General features: G+C 40.5%; 1 protein-coding gene across 1 annotated transcript in view; it reads left to right on the top strand.

The window, feature by feature from the left end:
- Nucleotides 1-10,537: 10,537 nt before the first annotated feature.
- MUC19 (mucin 19, oligomeric) overlaps nt 10,538-14,705 on the top strand; it is a gene marked incomplete at its 5' end in the record, with an annotated part of 48,113 nt that continues 43,945 nt past the window's right edge. Inside the window, 5 exons of the mRNA XM_080660229.1 lie at nt 10,538-10,892; nt 11,426-11,491; nt 12,328-12,387; nt 13,847-13,876; nt 14,072-14,098. Of these exons, the coding sequence (XP_080516355.1) occupies nt 10,538-10,892; nt 11,426-11,491; nt 12,328-12,387; nt 13,847-13,876; nt 14,072-14,098 (538 nt within the window). The remainder of the gene's footprint in view (nt 10,893-11,425; nt 11,492-12,327; nt 12,388-13,846; nt 13,877-14,071; nt 14,099-14,705) is intronic.

The following is a 14,705-nucleotide window of genomic DNA, read 5'->3' as shown; positions in this document are numbered from 1 at the left end:
GTAGGGGGTGACCAGGCCTGCAGGGAAGGGCAGTTGGGGGGGACCCAGGCCTGCAGGGGAGAGCAGTTGGGGGCAAACAGGCTGGCAGTGGAGCAGTTAGGCATCAATCAGGCTGGCAGGGGAGTGGTTAGGGGGTGGTCAAGCTGGCAGATAGAAGCAGTTAAGGGCAATCAGGAAGGCAGGCAGGCGAGCAGTTGTGAGCCAGCAGTCCTGGATTGTGAGAGGGATGTCCGACTGCCCCATTTAGGATCCCCTGGTAGGATCAGGCTTAAATGGGGCAGTCGGACATCCCTTGATGGGGTCCCAGATTGGAGAGGCACGGCTGGGCTGAGGGATACCCCACCCCCCCCGTGCACACATTTTGTGCACCGGGCCTTTAGTTCTAACATATATAAGAATAAAAACAACTAGCTATATAGAGGCTAAAAAGGCGCTTGATAAGCATTCTATTGTCATTTCTGATGAGGAAAAAACACTTCAAAATAAGCCACCTGCTAAAATAGTGCCCACAGGTAAAAATTGCTCTTAGAATCAATATTATACTGTAACCTCAGTTTTCTTTTCTGCAAACATGGGCAATGTAATCTATTAAGTGAGGGTCCCATGAAATAATGAATAAATGTATGTCAAAGCACATTTTTTGGAATGTATGGAGTAATAATTATTATTAACATAGAAAATGGACATGTCTGTAATTTTTATTTGGAAGTTAATTTAAACTAGAATTGGTTACCTCACCGTTTATGAAATTCTATGAATGAACTCTTTCCATTTTTTTCCTTTACAACAGGTACACCTGAGACATCAGGTGGCACAACTGGTGGAGGTAAAAGTACACCTGAGTCACCCAGCAGTGGGACTACAAGTTCACCAAATAAGCTAGGTGAGATAACTAAATACAACAAAAATTCACAACGTCTTAGTAGTATAGACACTTGTTTATAAGAGGCTCTTCAGCAAAATATTTATTTAGTTGAAAGTCTTTCCTGCTCAAAAATCAGAACTCTGAAATTCCAATATGTGAATCAGTTGCGAAGATTGCTATTACATTCTTTGTCTGCTAGTCAGTATTTATGCGCTATTGGGATGTCAGTGTGACCAATGATGTCACAGATAATGACGTTGATGTGACAGTTCAGATATTCTCCATTACTAAATAAGCTTAATACAGCATTTTATAGTTGATATTCCAATTTAAAAATCACTTGAATATTTTTTGATACAATCGTAGTGGAGTTAAGCAAAAAGTAATAGTGACAATCTAACATTTCATCTTATGTTTGGTCCTTAAATGAAGTTTTGGAGTTAGGCACTTCTTTTGAGTTACATACTTTGCTCATCTACTTAGTTACATTTCTTTATCTAAGGTCTGCATTGTTCTACAAAAAAACCCACTGAGGCAACAAGCAAAAATGCATAATGGTTAAAAGTGCTAAATAATTATAAGATATGTCAGCCATTTTTGAATTTCACTGATTGACAATGTAATTTTTCAATACTAGAAATATTTAAGAGTTCAATAAATTATTTTGTTTCTTGAATAATAGGCTGCTGGTTACTAAAAGTTTATCAACAAGGATTTCAAATTTCAAGTTAGAAATTTTCTTTTTACAAAAACTACTATCTTTAGTATTTAGAAAATTTTTGTGGTTCCTTAGTATACAAAAATGTCATGGTATAAGATATTAACATATTTTCTATAAGTTTTTAATCGAACAAAAAAGTGATTTAGAATCGTGGTGAAAAGCTATTCCAATTCTTGAAGAAAATTTAACAAAAAGCATTCCACACCAAAGATGTAAATATAATTCCTCAAATTATGGTATCATACATTACTTTCTTATAATCTGCTTTTTTTACTTGTTATATATTTTGAACATTTTTATCTATGTATTTAAACACTGACAGCATCAATTTTATTTACTATCTAGTAGATTATCATGCAGAAACATCATAATTTAATAATATTATTTTTTAAAAAATATTTTATTGATTTTTCACAGAGAGGAAGGGAGAGGGATAGAGAGTTAGAAACATCGATGAGAAAGAAACATCAATCAGCTGTCTCCTGCACACCCCCTACTGGGGATATGTCTGCAACCAAGGTACATGCCCTTGACCGGAATTGAACCTGGGACCTCTCAGTCCACAGGCCAATGCTCTATCCACTGAGCCAAACCAGTCAGGGCAAGAATATTCTTAATGTAATTTTTAAAATAAGAAATATATTTGTACAGTTTAAAAATCAAAAGTTTATAAAGGTAAACCCAGAAGTCTTCCTGCCATCCTACCCCTTTTCTCATCGGTAACCCCTTTTATTAGTATGCTTTCAGTGTTTCCTAATACAAATCCAAGCTAATGCAAATATACATTCTTTTTTTAAATTTAAATTTTATTTATTTTTTATTATGGATTAGATGTTTATATATATTTTTTCTTTATTGATTAACTAAATAGGATTCTTGGTTTACTTTCATACCCATAACTGTTCTCCCAATCCTCTATATTAATAAATGGTACCATACTGACTCAGTTGACTCAGGAAAAAATTAGAGTTATCTTTAGTGTCTCTATTCTTTTTATTTTGCACTTCCTACATACAAACAAGGCCTCTTAATGCTATTTCAAAAACATATCCTGAACCCATTCACTTTTCCCAATCTCCTTTATTACTACCCTAGGCCAAGATACTCATAAATCATTCAATTTCCTGAAATCACTTCTTTTTAAAATTTATTATACTTACTATTATTTCATTTTTTAAAAATGTATTTCCATTTCAGAGAGGAAGGGAGTGGGAGAGAGACATCAATGATGAGAGATAATCATTTATCAGCTGCCTCCTGCATGCTTACCAATAGGGATAAAGCCTGCAACCCAGGCATGTGCCTTGACTGAGAATTGAATCATGACTTCCTGGTTCGTAAGTTGACAGGAAAAACCACTGAGCACACAGTCTGAGCCTGAAATCACCTCTTACTGGTTTTTCTATTTCTATAATGCACCTTTTACCATATATTCTCTATAGAGTGGAAAGAGGGATTTTAAATATGTATATAAATGTATAGCTTCCTTGCATAAAACTATACTCTATTGCATTTAGAAAAATGTGCAACTTTTCTCTCATTTCAAATAATTTACCCAATCCATCATATATGTCTTCACCTTCTAATGTTCTCCCCCTAACCTCCGATGATACCTATAAATTCACCATGTAGTTCTGCTTCTCTAGCACATGTAATTCAGTTCATCCTTATAGCCTTTGTAGTGGCTGTTTCCACTGCCTATGATGTTTCCCATGACTGTCAGCTTCTTGTCAGATCCCAAAATAAATGGCATCTTTTCAGAGAGACTTTGCTAGCCAGGCTGTCTAAAATGAAATCCCAGTTGCTCAGAATTGCCTCTCTTTATGTTAGTGCTTTGAGGCTTTCTTTGTAAATTTCTTTGTTTGCTTGGATAGTAATTTTACTTTTATGTCTACATGTCTCTCACATCTACTAGGATTATCTATGGGATTAGAGAACTATCTGCTTACTAGGTAAATCTTAGAGAAATGATTTAAACAATTTTAAATTTTTTCTCTATAAAAATGGAAAGTAATATTATACATATCACAGGATTATTCTGATGCTAAAATGAGGTAATACAAATTTCTGAGAACATACATGACATATAAAATATTCAGTAATGTTAAATGAGTAAAGAGTTAGGAAGAAGGTACACTGTAGAAAAATAAAATGTATAAAATAGGATGGTGGCAATAGGAATGAAGATGCACAAAACTATAGTTTAGAAAGAAAGCAGCATAAGCCCTACAGTTAGTCAAGGACCAGAACAACTTTTAAACAATGTATTTTTATTAAATGTTCTGATAGGAACAACTGTACAAGCAACTGAAGGATCAGGAACCACAGCAGTACTTTCATCTGGATTGACAGGAACAACAATCACATCAGCTGGAGAATCAGGCAACACTAGAAAGACTGAAACAACTAGATCATATGATGTAGGTTCACAGACAACTGGACCTTCATCTGAAGGATCAAAGACAATGGAAGCAGCAACTGGAACACTAGGGACAACTGGGTCATCTTCCAAAACACCAACTGGAGGATTACAAACAACTGAATCAGAAGTTGGAGATTCAGGGACCACAGAAATATCAAATGGAGAAATAGGAACAGCTGTAACATCTGCTATAGGTTCAGGAACAACTCAATTAATATCTGAAGGAATAGGGACAACAAGACCATCAGCTATAGAGTCAGAGACAACTGGTAGAATGTCGGGAACCACTGCTGTAACACCAGAGGGATTAGGAACAACTGAAAATTCCGTATCTGGAACAAGTGAATCATCTGCTAAAAGTTCTGGAACAACTGCATCATCATCTGAAAGACCTACAACAACCACACAATCAGCTGGAGGGAAAGAAACAACTGTCTCAATGGGTCACATGTCAGGAACTACTGGTGTAACACCTGGTGGATCAGGGACAACTGGAAGATCAGAATCTGGGACAACTGGGTCATCTGCTAAAGGTTCAGGAACAACTGAATCCTCCTCTGAAAGAACAGAGACAACTGGATCATCTGCTGGAGAAACAGGGACAACTGGCCCAACAAGTGGAATGTCAGAAACCACAGCTGTAGCACCTGTAGGTTCAGGGACAACAGGAACATCAGAATCTGAAACAACTGGAACATCTGCTAAAGGGTCTCAAACACCTGAATCATCATCTGAAGGACCTGCAACAAACAGGCCATCTGAGGGAGGAAAAGGAACAACTGGTCCAACAGCAGAAATGCCAGGATCCACTGGTGTAACACCTGGAGAATCAGGGACAACTGCAACATCAGAATTTGGAACAACTGGGTCACCTGTTAAGGGTTCTAAAACAACTGAATCATCATCTGAAAGAACAACAACAACCAGACAAACAGCTGGAGGGAAAGAAACGACTGTCTCAACGGGTCACATGTCAGGAACTACTGGTGTTACACCTGAAGGATCAGGGACAACTGCGACATCTTTCAGAGGTGCAGGAACAACTGAATCATCATCTAAAAGACCAGAGACAACCGGATCATCTGTTGGAGGGACAGGGACAACTGGCCCAACAAGTGGAATGTCAGGAACCACAGCTGTAGCACCTGTAGGTTTAGGGACAACAGGAACATCAGAATCTGAAACAACTGGAACATCTGCTAAAGGGTCTCAAACACCTGAATCATCATCTGAAGGACCTGCAACAAACAGGCCATCTGAGGGAGGAAAAGGAACAACTGGTCCAACAGCTGAAATGCCAGGATCCACTGGTGTAACACCTGGAGAATCAGGGAAAACTGCAACATCAGAATCTGGAACAACTGGGTCACCTGCTAAAGGGTCTCAAACACCTGAATCATCATCTGAAGGACCTGCAACAAACAGGCCATCTGAGGGAGGAAAAGGAACAACTGGTCCAACAGCTGAAATGCCGGGATCCACTGGTGTAACACCTGGAGAATCAGGGACAACTGCAACATCAGAATCTGGAACAACTGGGTCACCTGCTAAAGGTTCAGGGCCAACTGAATCATCATCTGAAAGAACTACAACAACCAGACCATCAGCTGGAGGGATAGGAACAACTGTCTCAACAGGTGCCATGTCAGGATCCACAGGTATAACACCTGGTGGATCAGGGACAACTGGAAGATCAGAATCTGGGACAACTCGGTCATCTGATAAAGGTTCAGGAACAACTGAGTCCTCCTCTGAAAGAACAGGGACAACCGGATCATCTGCTGGAGGGACAGGGACAACTGGCCCAACAAGTGGAATGTCAGGAACCACAGCTGTAGCACCTGTAGGTTTAGGGACAACAGGAACATCAGAATCTGAAACAACTGGAACATCTGCTAAAGGGTCTCAAACACCTGAATCATCATCTGAAGGACCTGCAACAAACAGGCCATCTGAAGGAGGAAAAGGAACAACTGGTCCAACAGCTGAAATGCCAGGATCCACTGGTGTAACACCTGGAGAATCAGGGACAACTGCAACATCAGAATCTGGAACAACTGGGTCACCTGTTAAGGGTTCTGAAACAACTGAATCATCATCTGAAAGAACAACAACAACCAGACAATCAGCTGGAGGGAAAGAAACGACTGTCTCAATGGGTCACATGTCAGGAACTACTGGTGTAACACCTGAAGTATCAGGGACAACTATGACATCTTTCAGAGGTGCAGAAACAACTGAATCATCATCTAAAAGACCAGAGACAACCGGATCATCTGCTGGAGGGACAGGGACAACTGGCCCAACAAGTGGAATGTCAGGAACCACAGCTGTAGCACCTGTAGGTTTAGGGACAACAGGAACATCAGAATCTGAAACATCTGCTACAGGGTCTCAAACACCTGAATCATCATCTGAAGGACCTGCAACAAACAGGCCATCTGAGGGAGGAAAAGGAACAACTGGTCCAACAGCTGAAATGCCAGGATCCACTGGTGTAACACCTGGAGTATCAGGGACAACTGCAACATCAGAATCTGGAACAACTGGGTCACCTGCTAAAGGTTCAGGGCCAACTGAATCATCATCTGAAAGAACTACAACAACCAGACCATCAGCTGGAGGGAAAGAAACGACTGTCTCAATGGGTCACATGTCAGGAACTACTGGTGTTACACCTGAAGGATCAGGGACAACTGCGACATCTTTCAGAGGTGCAGGAACAACTGAATCATCATCTAAAAGACCAGAGACAACCGGATCATCTGCTGGAGGGACAGGGACAACTGGCCCAACAAGTGGAATGTCAGGAACCACAGCTGTAGCACCTGTAGGTTTAGGGACAACAGGAACATCAGAATCTGAAACATCTGCTACAGGGTCTCAAACACCTGAATCATCATCTGAAGGACCTGCAACAAACAGGCCATCTGAGGGAGGAAAAGGAACAACTGGTCCAACAGCTGAAATGCCAGGATCCACTGGTGTAACACCTGGAGAATCAGGGACAACTGCAACATCAGAATCTGGAACAACTGGGTCACCTGCTAAAGGTTCAGGTTCAACAGAATCATCATCCGAAAGAACTACAACAACCAGACCATCAGCTGGAGGGATAGGAACAACTGTCTCAACAGGTGGCATGTCAGAATCCACAGGTGTAACACCTGGTGGATCAGGGACAACTGGAAGATCAGAATCTGGGACAACTGCGACATCTTTCAGAGGTGCAGGAACAACTGAATCATCATCTAAAAGACCAGAGACAACCGGATCATCTGCTGGAGGGACAGGGACAACTGGCCCAACAAGTGGAATGTCAGGAACCACAGCTGTAGCACCTGTAGGTTTAGGGACAACAGGAACATCAGAATCTGAAACAACTGGAACATCTGCAAAAGGGTCTCAAACACCTGAATCATCATCTGAAGGACCTGCAACAAACAGGCCATCTGAGGGAGGAAAAGGAACAACTGGTCCAACAGCTGAAATGCCGGGATCCACTGGTGTAACACCTGGAGAATCAGGGACAACTGCAACATCAGAATCTGGAACAACTGGGTCACCTGCTAAAGGTTCAGGGCCAACTGAATCATCATCCGAAAGAACTACAACAACCAGACCATCAGCTGGAGGGATAGGAACAACTGTCTCAACAGGTGGCATGTCAGGATCCACAGGTGTAACACCTGGTGGATCAGGGACAACTGGAAGATCAGAATCTGGGACAACTGCGACATCTTTCAGAGGTGCAGGAACAACTGAATCATCATCTAAAAGACCAGAGACAACCGGATCATCTGCTGGAGGGACAGGGACAACTGGCCCAACAAGTGGAATGTCAGGAACCACAGCTGTAGCACCTGTAGGTTTAGGGACAACAGGAACATCAGAATCTGAAACAACTGGAACATCTGCTAAAGGGTCTCAAACACCTGAATCATCATCTGAAGGACCTGCAACAAACAGGCCATCTGAGGGAGGAAAAGGAACAACTGGTCCAACAGCTGAAATGCCAGAATCCACTGGTGTAATACCTGGAGTATCAGGGACAACTGCAACATCAGAATCTGGAAAAACTGGGTCACCTGTTAAGGGTTCTGAAACAACTGAATCATCATCTGAAAGAACAACAACAACCAGACAATCAGCTGGAGGGAAAGAAACGACTGTCTCAATGGGTCACATGTCAGGAACTACTGGTGTAACACCTGAAGTATCAGGGACAACTATGACATCTTTCAGAGGTGCAGAAACAACTGAATCATCATCTAAAAGACCAGAGACAACCGGATCATCTGCTGGAGGGACAGGGACAACTGGCCCAACAAGTGGAATGTCAGGAACCACAGCTGTAGCACCTGTAGGTTTAGGGACAACAGGAACATCAGAATCTGAAACATCTGCTACAGGGTCTCAAACACCTGAATCATCATCTGAAGGACCTGCAACAAACAGGCCATCTGAGGGAGGAAAAGGAACAACTGGTCTAACAGCTGAAATGCCAGGATCCACTGGTGTAACACCTGGAGAATCAGGGACAACTGCAACATCAGAATCTGGAACAACTGGGTCACCTGCTAAAGGTTCAGGGCCAACTGAATCATCATCTGAAAGAACTACAACAACCAGACCATCAGCTGGAGGGATAGGAACAACTGTCTCAACAGGTGGCATGTCAGGATCCACAGGTGTAACACCTGGTGGATCAGGGACAACTGGAAGATCAGAATCTGGGACAACTGCGACATCTTTCAGAGGTGCAGGAACAACTGAATCATCATCTAAAAGACCAGAGACAACCGGATCATCTGCTGGAGGGACAGGGACAACTGGCCCAACAAGTGGAATGTCAGGAACCACAGCTGTAGCACCTGTAGGTTTAGGGACAACAGGAACATCAGAATCTGAAACAACTGCTACAGGGTCTCAAACACCTGAATCATCATCTGAAGGACCTGCAACAAACAGGCCATCTGAGGGAGGAAAAGGAACAACTGGTCCAACAGCTGAAATGCCAGGATCCACTGGTGTAACACCTGGAGTATCAGGGACAACTGCAACATCAGAATCTGGAACAACTGGGTCACCTGCTAAAGGTTCAGGGCCAACTGAATCATCATCTGAAAGAACTACAACAACCAGACCATCAGCTGGAGGGATAGGAACAACTGTCTCAACAGGTGGCATGTCAGGATCCACAGGTGTAACACCTGGTGGATCAGGGACAACTGGAAGATCAGAATCTGGGACAACTGCGACATCTTTCAGAGGTGCAGGAACAACTGAATCATCATCTAAAAGACCAGAGACAACCGGATCATCTGCTGGAGGGACAGGGACAACTGGCCCAACAAGTGGGATGTCAGGAACCACAGCTGTAGCACCTGTAGGTTTAGGGACAACAGGAACATCAGAATCTGAAACAACTGCTACAGGGTCTCAAACACCTGAATCATCATCTGAAGGACCTGCAACAAACAGGCCATCTGAGGGAGGAAAAGGAACAACTGGTCCAACAGCTGAAATGCCAGGATCCACTGGTGTAACACCTGGAGTATCAGGGACAACTGCAACATCAGAATCTGGAACAACTGGGTCACCTGCTAAAGGTTCAGGGCCAACTGAATCATCATCTGAAAGAACTACAACAACCAGACCATCAGCTGGAGGGATAGGAACAACTGTCTCAACAGGTGGCATGTCAGGATCCACAGGTGTAACACCTGGTGGATCAGGGACAACTGGAAGATCAGAATCTGGGACAACTGCGACATCTTTCAGAGGTGCAGGAACAACTGAATCATCATCTAAAAGACCAGAGACAACCGGATCATCTGCTGGAGGGACAGGGACAACTGGCCCAACAAGTGGAATGTCAGGAACCACAGCTGTAGCACCTGTAGGTTTAGGGACAACAGGAACATCAGAATCTGAAACAACTGCTACAGGGTCTCAAACACCTGAATCATCATCTGAAGGACCTGCAACAAACAGGCCATCTGAGGGAGGAAAAGGAACAACTGGTCCAACAGCTGAAATGCCAGGATCCACTGGTGTAACACCTGGAGTATCAGGGACAACTGCAACATCAGAATCTGGAACAACTGGGTCACCTGTTAAGGGTTCTGAAACAACTGAATCATCATCTGAAAGAACAACAACAACCAGACAATCAGCTGGAGGGAAAGAAACGACTGTCTCAATGGGTCACATGTCAGGAACTACTGGTGTTACACCTGAAGGATCAGGGACAACTGCGACATCTTTCAGAGGTGCAGGAACAACTGAATCATCATCTAAAAGACCAGAGACAACAGGATCATCTGCTGGAGGGACAGGGACAACTGGCCCAACAAGTGGAATGTCAGGAACCACAGCTGTAGCACCTGTAGGTTTAGGGACAACAGGAACATCAGTATCTGAAACATCTGCTACAGGGTCTCAAACACCTGAATCATCATCTGAAGGACCTGCAACAAACAGGCTGCCTGAGGGAGGGATAGGAACCACTGGCCCAACAGGTGGAATGTCAGGAACCACTGGTGTAACAGCCAGAAGTTCAGGGACAACTGTAAGATCAGAATCTGGAACAACTGGATCATCTGCTAAAGGTTCAGGTACAACTGAATCATCATCTGAAAAAAATGCAACAACCAGACCACCAGCCGAAGGATCAGAGACAACTGGATTAGCAGCTGGTACCACCAGATCTACTCAAGGAAGTTCTGTATTATCAACTGGACCATCAGATAGAACAGAGACATCAGCAGACAGATTTGGGACAACTGGACTGCTATCTGGAGATACATTGACAACTGGATCAACAACTGAATTGGGAAGTTCAACGATGATGCCAGGAAGTGATATTACCACATCTGGAGGTAAGTCAATTTAGTCAAAAATAGACCTAAGAGTTTGAGTAATATGAGTTTTGGTCCAATAATTTGGAACTATACATATAAATTTATAAGGATTAGACTATTTATGACTTGAATTTTTTAATAATATAAGAAGTTTATAGAACATTATTGTTTTAAATTGATATTTCACACTTAATAATTTGATGTTTTCATCCCTGCTACTTTTTTATTGACAGGTGCATTCAGAGTGTCAGTAGGAGCTAGCACCGAGGCAAGCAGAGGAAGCACAGCTAGAGCAGGAGCCTCTGGGGCCACCTCTGCTGGAAACCAATCAGGCAAGGCTCACCTGGGTGATCCAGCACAAACATACCTGACACCCAAATTGTGATGATGAGCTTAAATTAATTACTAAAGCCTGAATTTTTTGGAATATAAAATTAAATTCTAGGTTTACTATTAACATTAAAATTGAAGTTTAGTTAAATGGATGTAAGTTTATTATTTTTACTAAAATGAATCATGTAAAGATAATAATCAATTGTCCCTTTACCCAGGCACAACTGAAGAATCATATGGAGAAACCACTGAAGCAGGCAGCACAACCAGATTAACCACACCTGGTAAATCAGAAGAGTGGGAAGGGATGCTATTGGCTCAGGTTGTGGCTCAACATAAGGTTTTCTGACACATCTAATCATGAATATCAGTGTACTATAAATATAAAAATCAGATCCAAGTTATCCAGTATTTAGGGCCTTATATTTTAACTGGAGGTCTGGTGCATAAATTTTTGCATGGGTGGGGTTTCTCTGGATGGCCTGCAGGGATTGGGCCAAAACCCACAGTCCAAAGCCACCTGCTCCTACTCATCCTGGCCTCACTGTGCCTGCCGCGGGCTTGTGCTCAATCAGTCCCTATCAGGAGAGGCTGGTGCTGCTGCAGCAGCACTCGCCAGCCATGAGCCCTGCATCTGGCACCCTCCTAAAGGGAGTGGCCTATTGGACTGAGCTGAAACCAGCTCTCTGACATCCCCCAAGGGGTCCCAGATTGCTAGTGGGCACAGGCCAGGCTGAGGGACCCCAATGGTGCACAAATGGGCTGGGGAAGGACTGTGGGAGGGCTCCAGGGCATGTCCAGCCCATCTCTCTCAGTCCTGATCGGCTGGACCCCAGAAGCAAGCTAACCTACTGGTCGGAGCATATGCCCCCTGGTGGACAGTGAATATCATAGCCAGTGGTTGAGCAGCCTTAGCATATCATTACCATATTATGCTTTGATTGGTTGTTTGGTTGTTCTGCTGTTTGGTCTACTTGCATATTACCCTTTTATTATATAGGATAGGTGCTTTCTCACCAGTACTGGAACTACAACACTTGGGCTCAAAGTAGTTACAGTGACAATGTCCAGGTTATATCCCCCCAAAATAAAAACACTGCTTATGACTTTCCATTTTCAGTCTCAGGTTCCATAAGAAGCACCCCTGGCTCAACAATTCCATCAGGAAGTACCACTATAGGTAAGTAAACAGGGCATGCTGGATGTATGTGTTTTATTTGTTTTCATGTTCATTGGCTAGTTTTAAATGATAAAATAATTAATAAAAATACCAGTTACATAATTAAAATCTTTTTAAATATATTATTTTGTTTAACTATTTGAATAAGAATGGTTATCTCATTTACTCATGAGGAACTTTAAAAAAGCCATTATCTGGGTTGGTCCAGGTTCCTCAGTCAATCAGAGTGGGGCCTGTGTTTTTACCTATTGCTTCCTGACTCCAGAGACTGATCTTCACCACATGCACATGTCATCCTCTAAGACAAATATACAATGATCTTTAATGACCCATTAAGAAAAGCTTGCTTTTTATATGTACAAAACTTAAATTTTCCCCCTTTCTAACTATAATAACTACAGCAACAGGTATTAAAAAAAGGTTAAAAATTTTTTATACAAGAAAAATTGTGGTATTTGTTCCAAAACAGCATGATTTAAGGCATTTTACTTGACAAAACTATAATTCTATTGTTTTATAAATAAAAAGTTCATCACTTCCTTTCTTTTTTCAGTTATTCCAACTTGACAGAAAATTTACAAATACTTATAGGACAATTTTTTCATAACAATACACGGAATAAATTATTTATTCGAGGCTAGAGTACATTATTATTTAAGTTTCTGGACTAGTAATGTATCATGGTACTTGAGAAAGACATGTCTCACTTTGTAGGTTATCTAATAGAACCTAAGATTTAGTGACTAAATTGTCTATTATTTAAGGAATAGATTGCTAATAATTTTTTTCTGGTAAAGATTTATGCTACATCTATTCTAACTACTATTAAAAACTCCCTGTTGTAAATTTATTTTACAAACTAGCCACCTGGAAATAATTTATTCAAAAATTTAATTCAGACTAAATTCATAATTATGCTTTACTCATTGAATGGTTATGTAAATGTAAATGAATTCATATGCTTTATATTATTTATTGAGCACCAAGAGTATATTATAAATGAGTACCATGGCTACTAGGATATGTAACTATTGGAGCACAGTATGTATTTTATCCTTTTATTACTATTTCTTTTTGCACTTTCCAAGTTCAAGAATTTACTCTTAAATTAAATGGAACCAGACAAGAGGTACTGTTTGTAAATATTTTACTTGGGAAAAAGGCAGTGGTTCTGTTTTCAGTTTGATAATTTGTAACTTATGAATGATTTTTTACAAGAACACTTTACAGTTTTTTCCCCCAAGAGATCCCTCATCCTGACTTGAATTTTTAGGTAAACTGCTATGGAAATAACACTCCTGTTTTTTAATTATATATATATATATATATATATATATATATATATATATATATATATATATGGGCCATTGAAGCACTGAAGTGAATTTTTAAAATGCAATTCAATAAGTATATTTTTTAATTGAAACATGAATTTAATCTTTTCTCTTTTTTGGCTCAGCGAACAAAGTTCTACCAGAACTCATTGTAGGTAAGTTGAAATTAAAATGACAAAAAGCTATTTCCTCACAATGTAGTTTGAAATATTTCTATCTTTTCCATTTGAGCACTGAAAAGTAACTGAGGGACTGTGATATTCTTCCTAAACTATAATTTAGTATAAATTAATCCTTGAGTTGAGATAAATTAAAAAAATATATATATATGTTGTGTTTTTAATTTTTAGTGCCACCAGGACAGGCTAACGTAACAGGTAAGAAAATATAACATTGTAAATATACACTTAAGAAATTGTGTTAGAGTAACTAGATAGAAAATAAGATAGCAGAAGTCATAATTTATCAGATTAATAAAACATAAACTTCAAATTAGAGTTTGGTAGCATAGAGCTTTTGCTTTTCCTATTCTTATGCCTTCTGAAGTCATAACAAAGGTGTATGGAGTTTCTTACATAATAGTTAAATTTTACATTGGTTGTGTGTAAACATACAAAATCAAGTAAATAAAGATAACGCTAGAAATATCCTCCTCATTAAAAAATAAAGTATCATACTTCTCAGTATATTAGCATTGTCACCTACCATTTTCATGAACATTTTTAGCTTTCATGGCTTCCTGATGTTTCTTTTTAAATTTAAGTTTTAAAAGATAAGCAAAAGAAGAATGTTGTTCTATATAACATTTCACTTTTCTGAAAATTGCCCACTTCTGCAGTCCTTTAGCAATTACATTCAAATACAAGCTCCATAAAGACTGGTATTTTTGTCTTATTTTATTAATTGATATAAAATCCCTTTTTGGTCCTTATGCAATGAGGTGTTTGGTTTCCCCACTTGTCCATCTGATCCACTGGATTCTGC

The sequence above is a fragment of the Plecotus auritus genome, assembly GCF_963455305.1.
Source record: "Plecotus auritus genome assembly, chromosome: 3".
NCBI classification, from domain to species: Eukaryota; Metazoa; Chordata; class Mammalia; order Chiroptera; family Vespertilionidae; genus Plecotus; species Plecotus auritus.
This window is presented reverse-complemented; position numbering and strand designations above follow the sequence as displayed.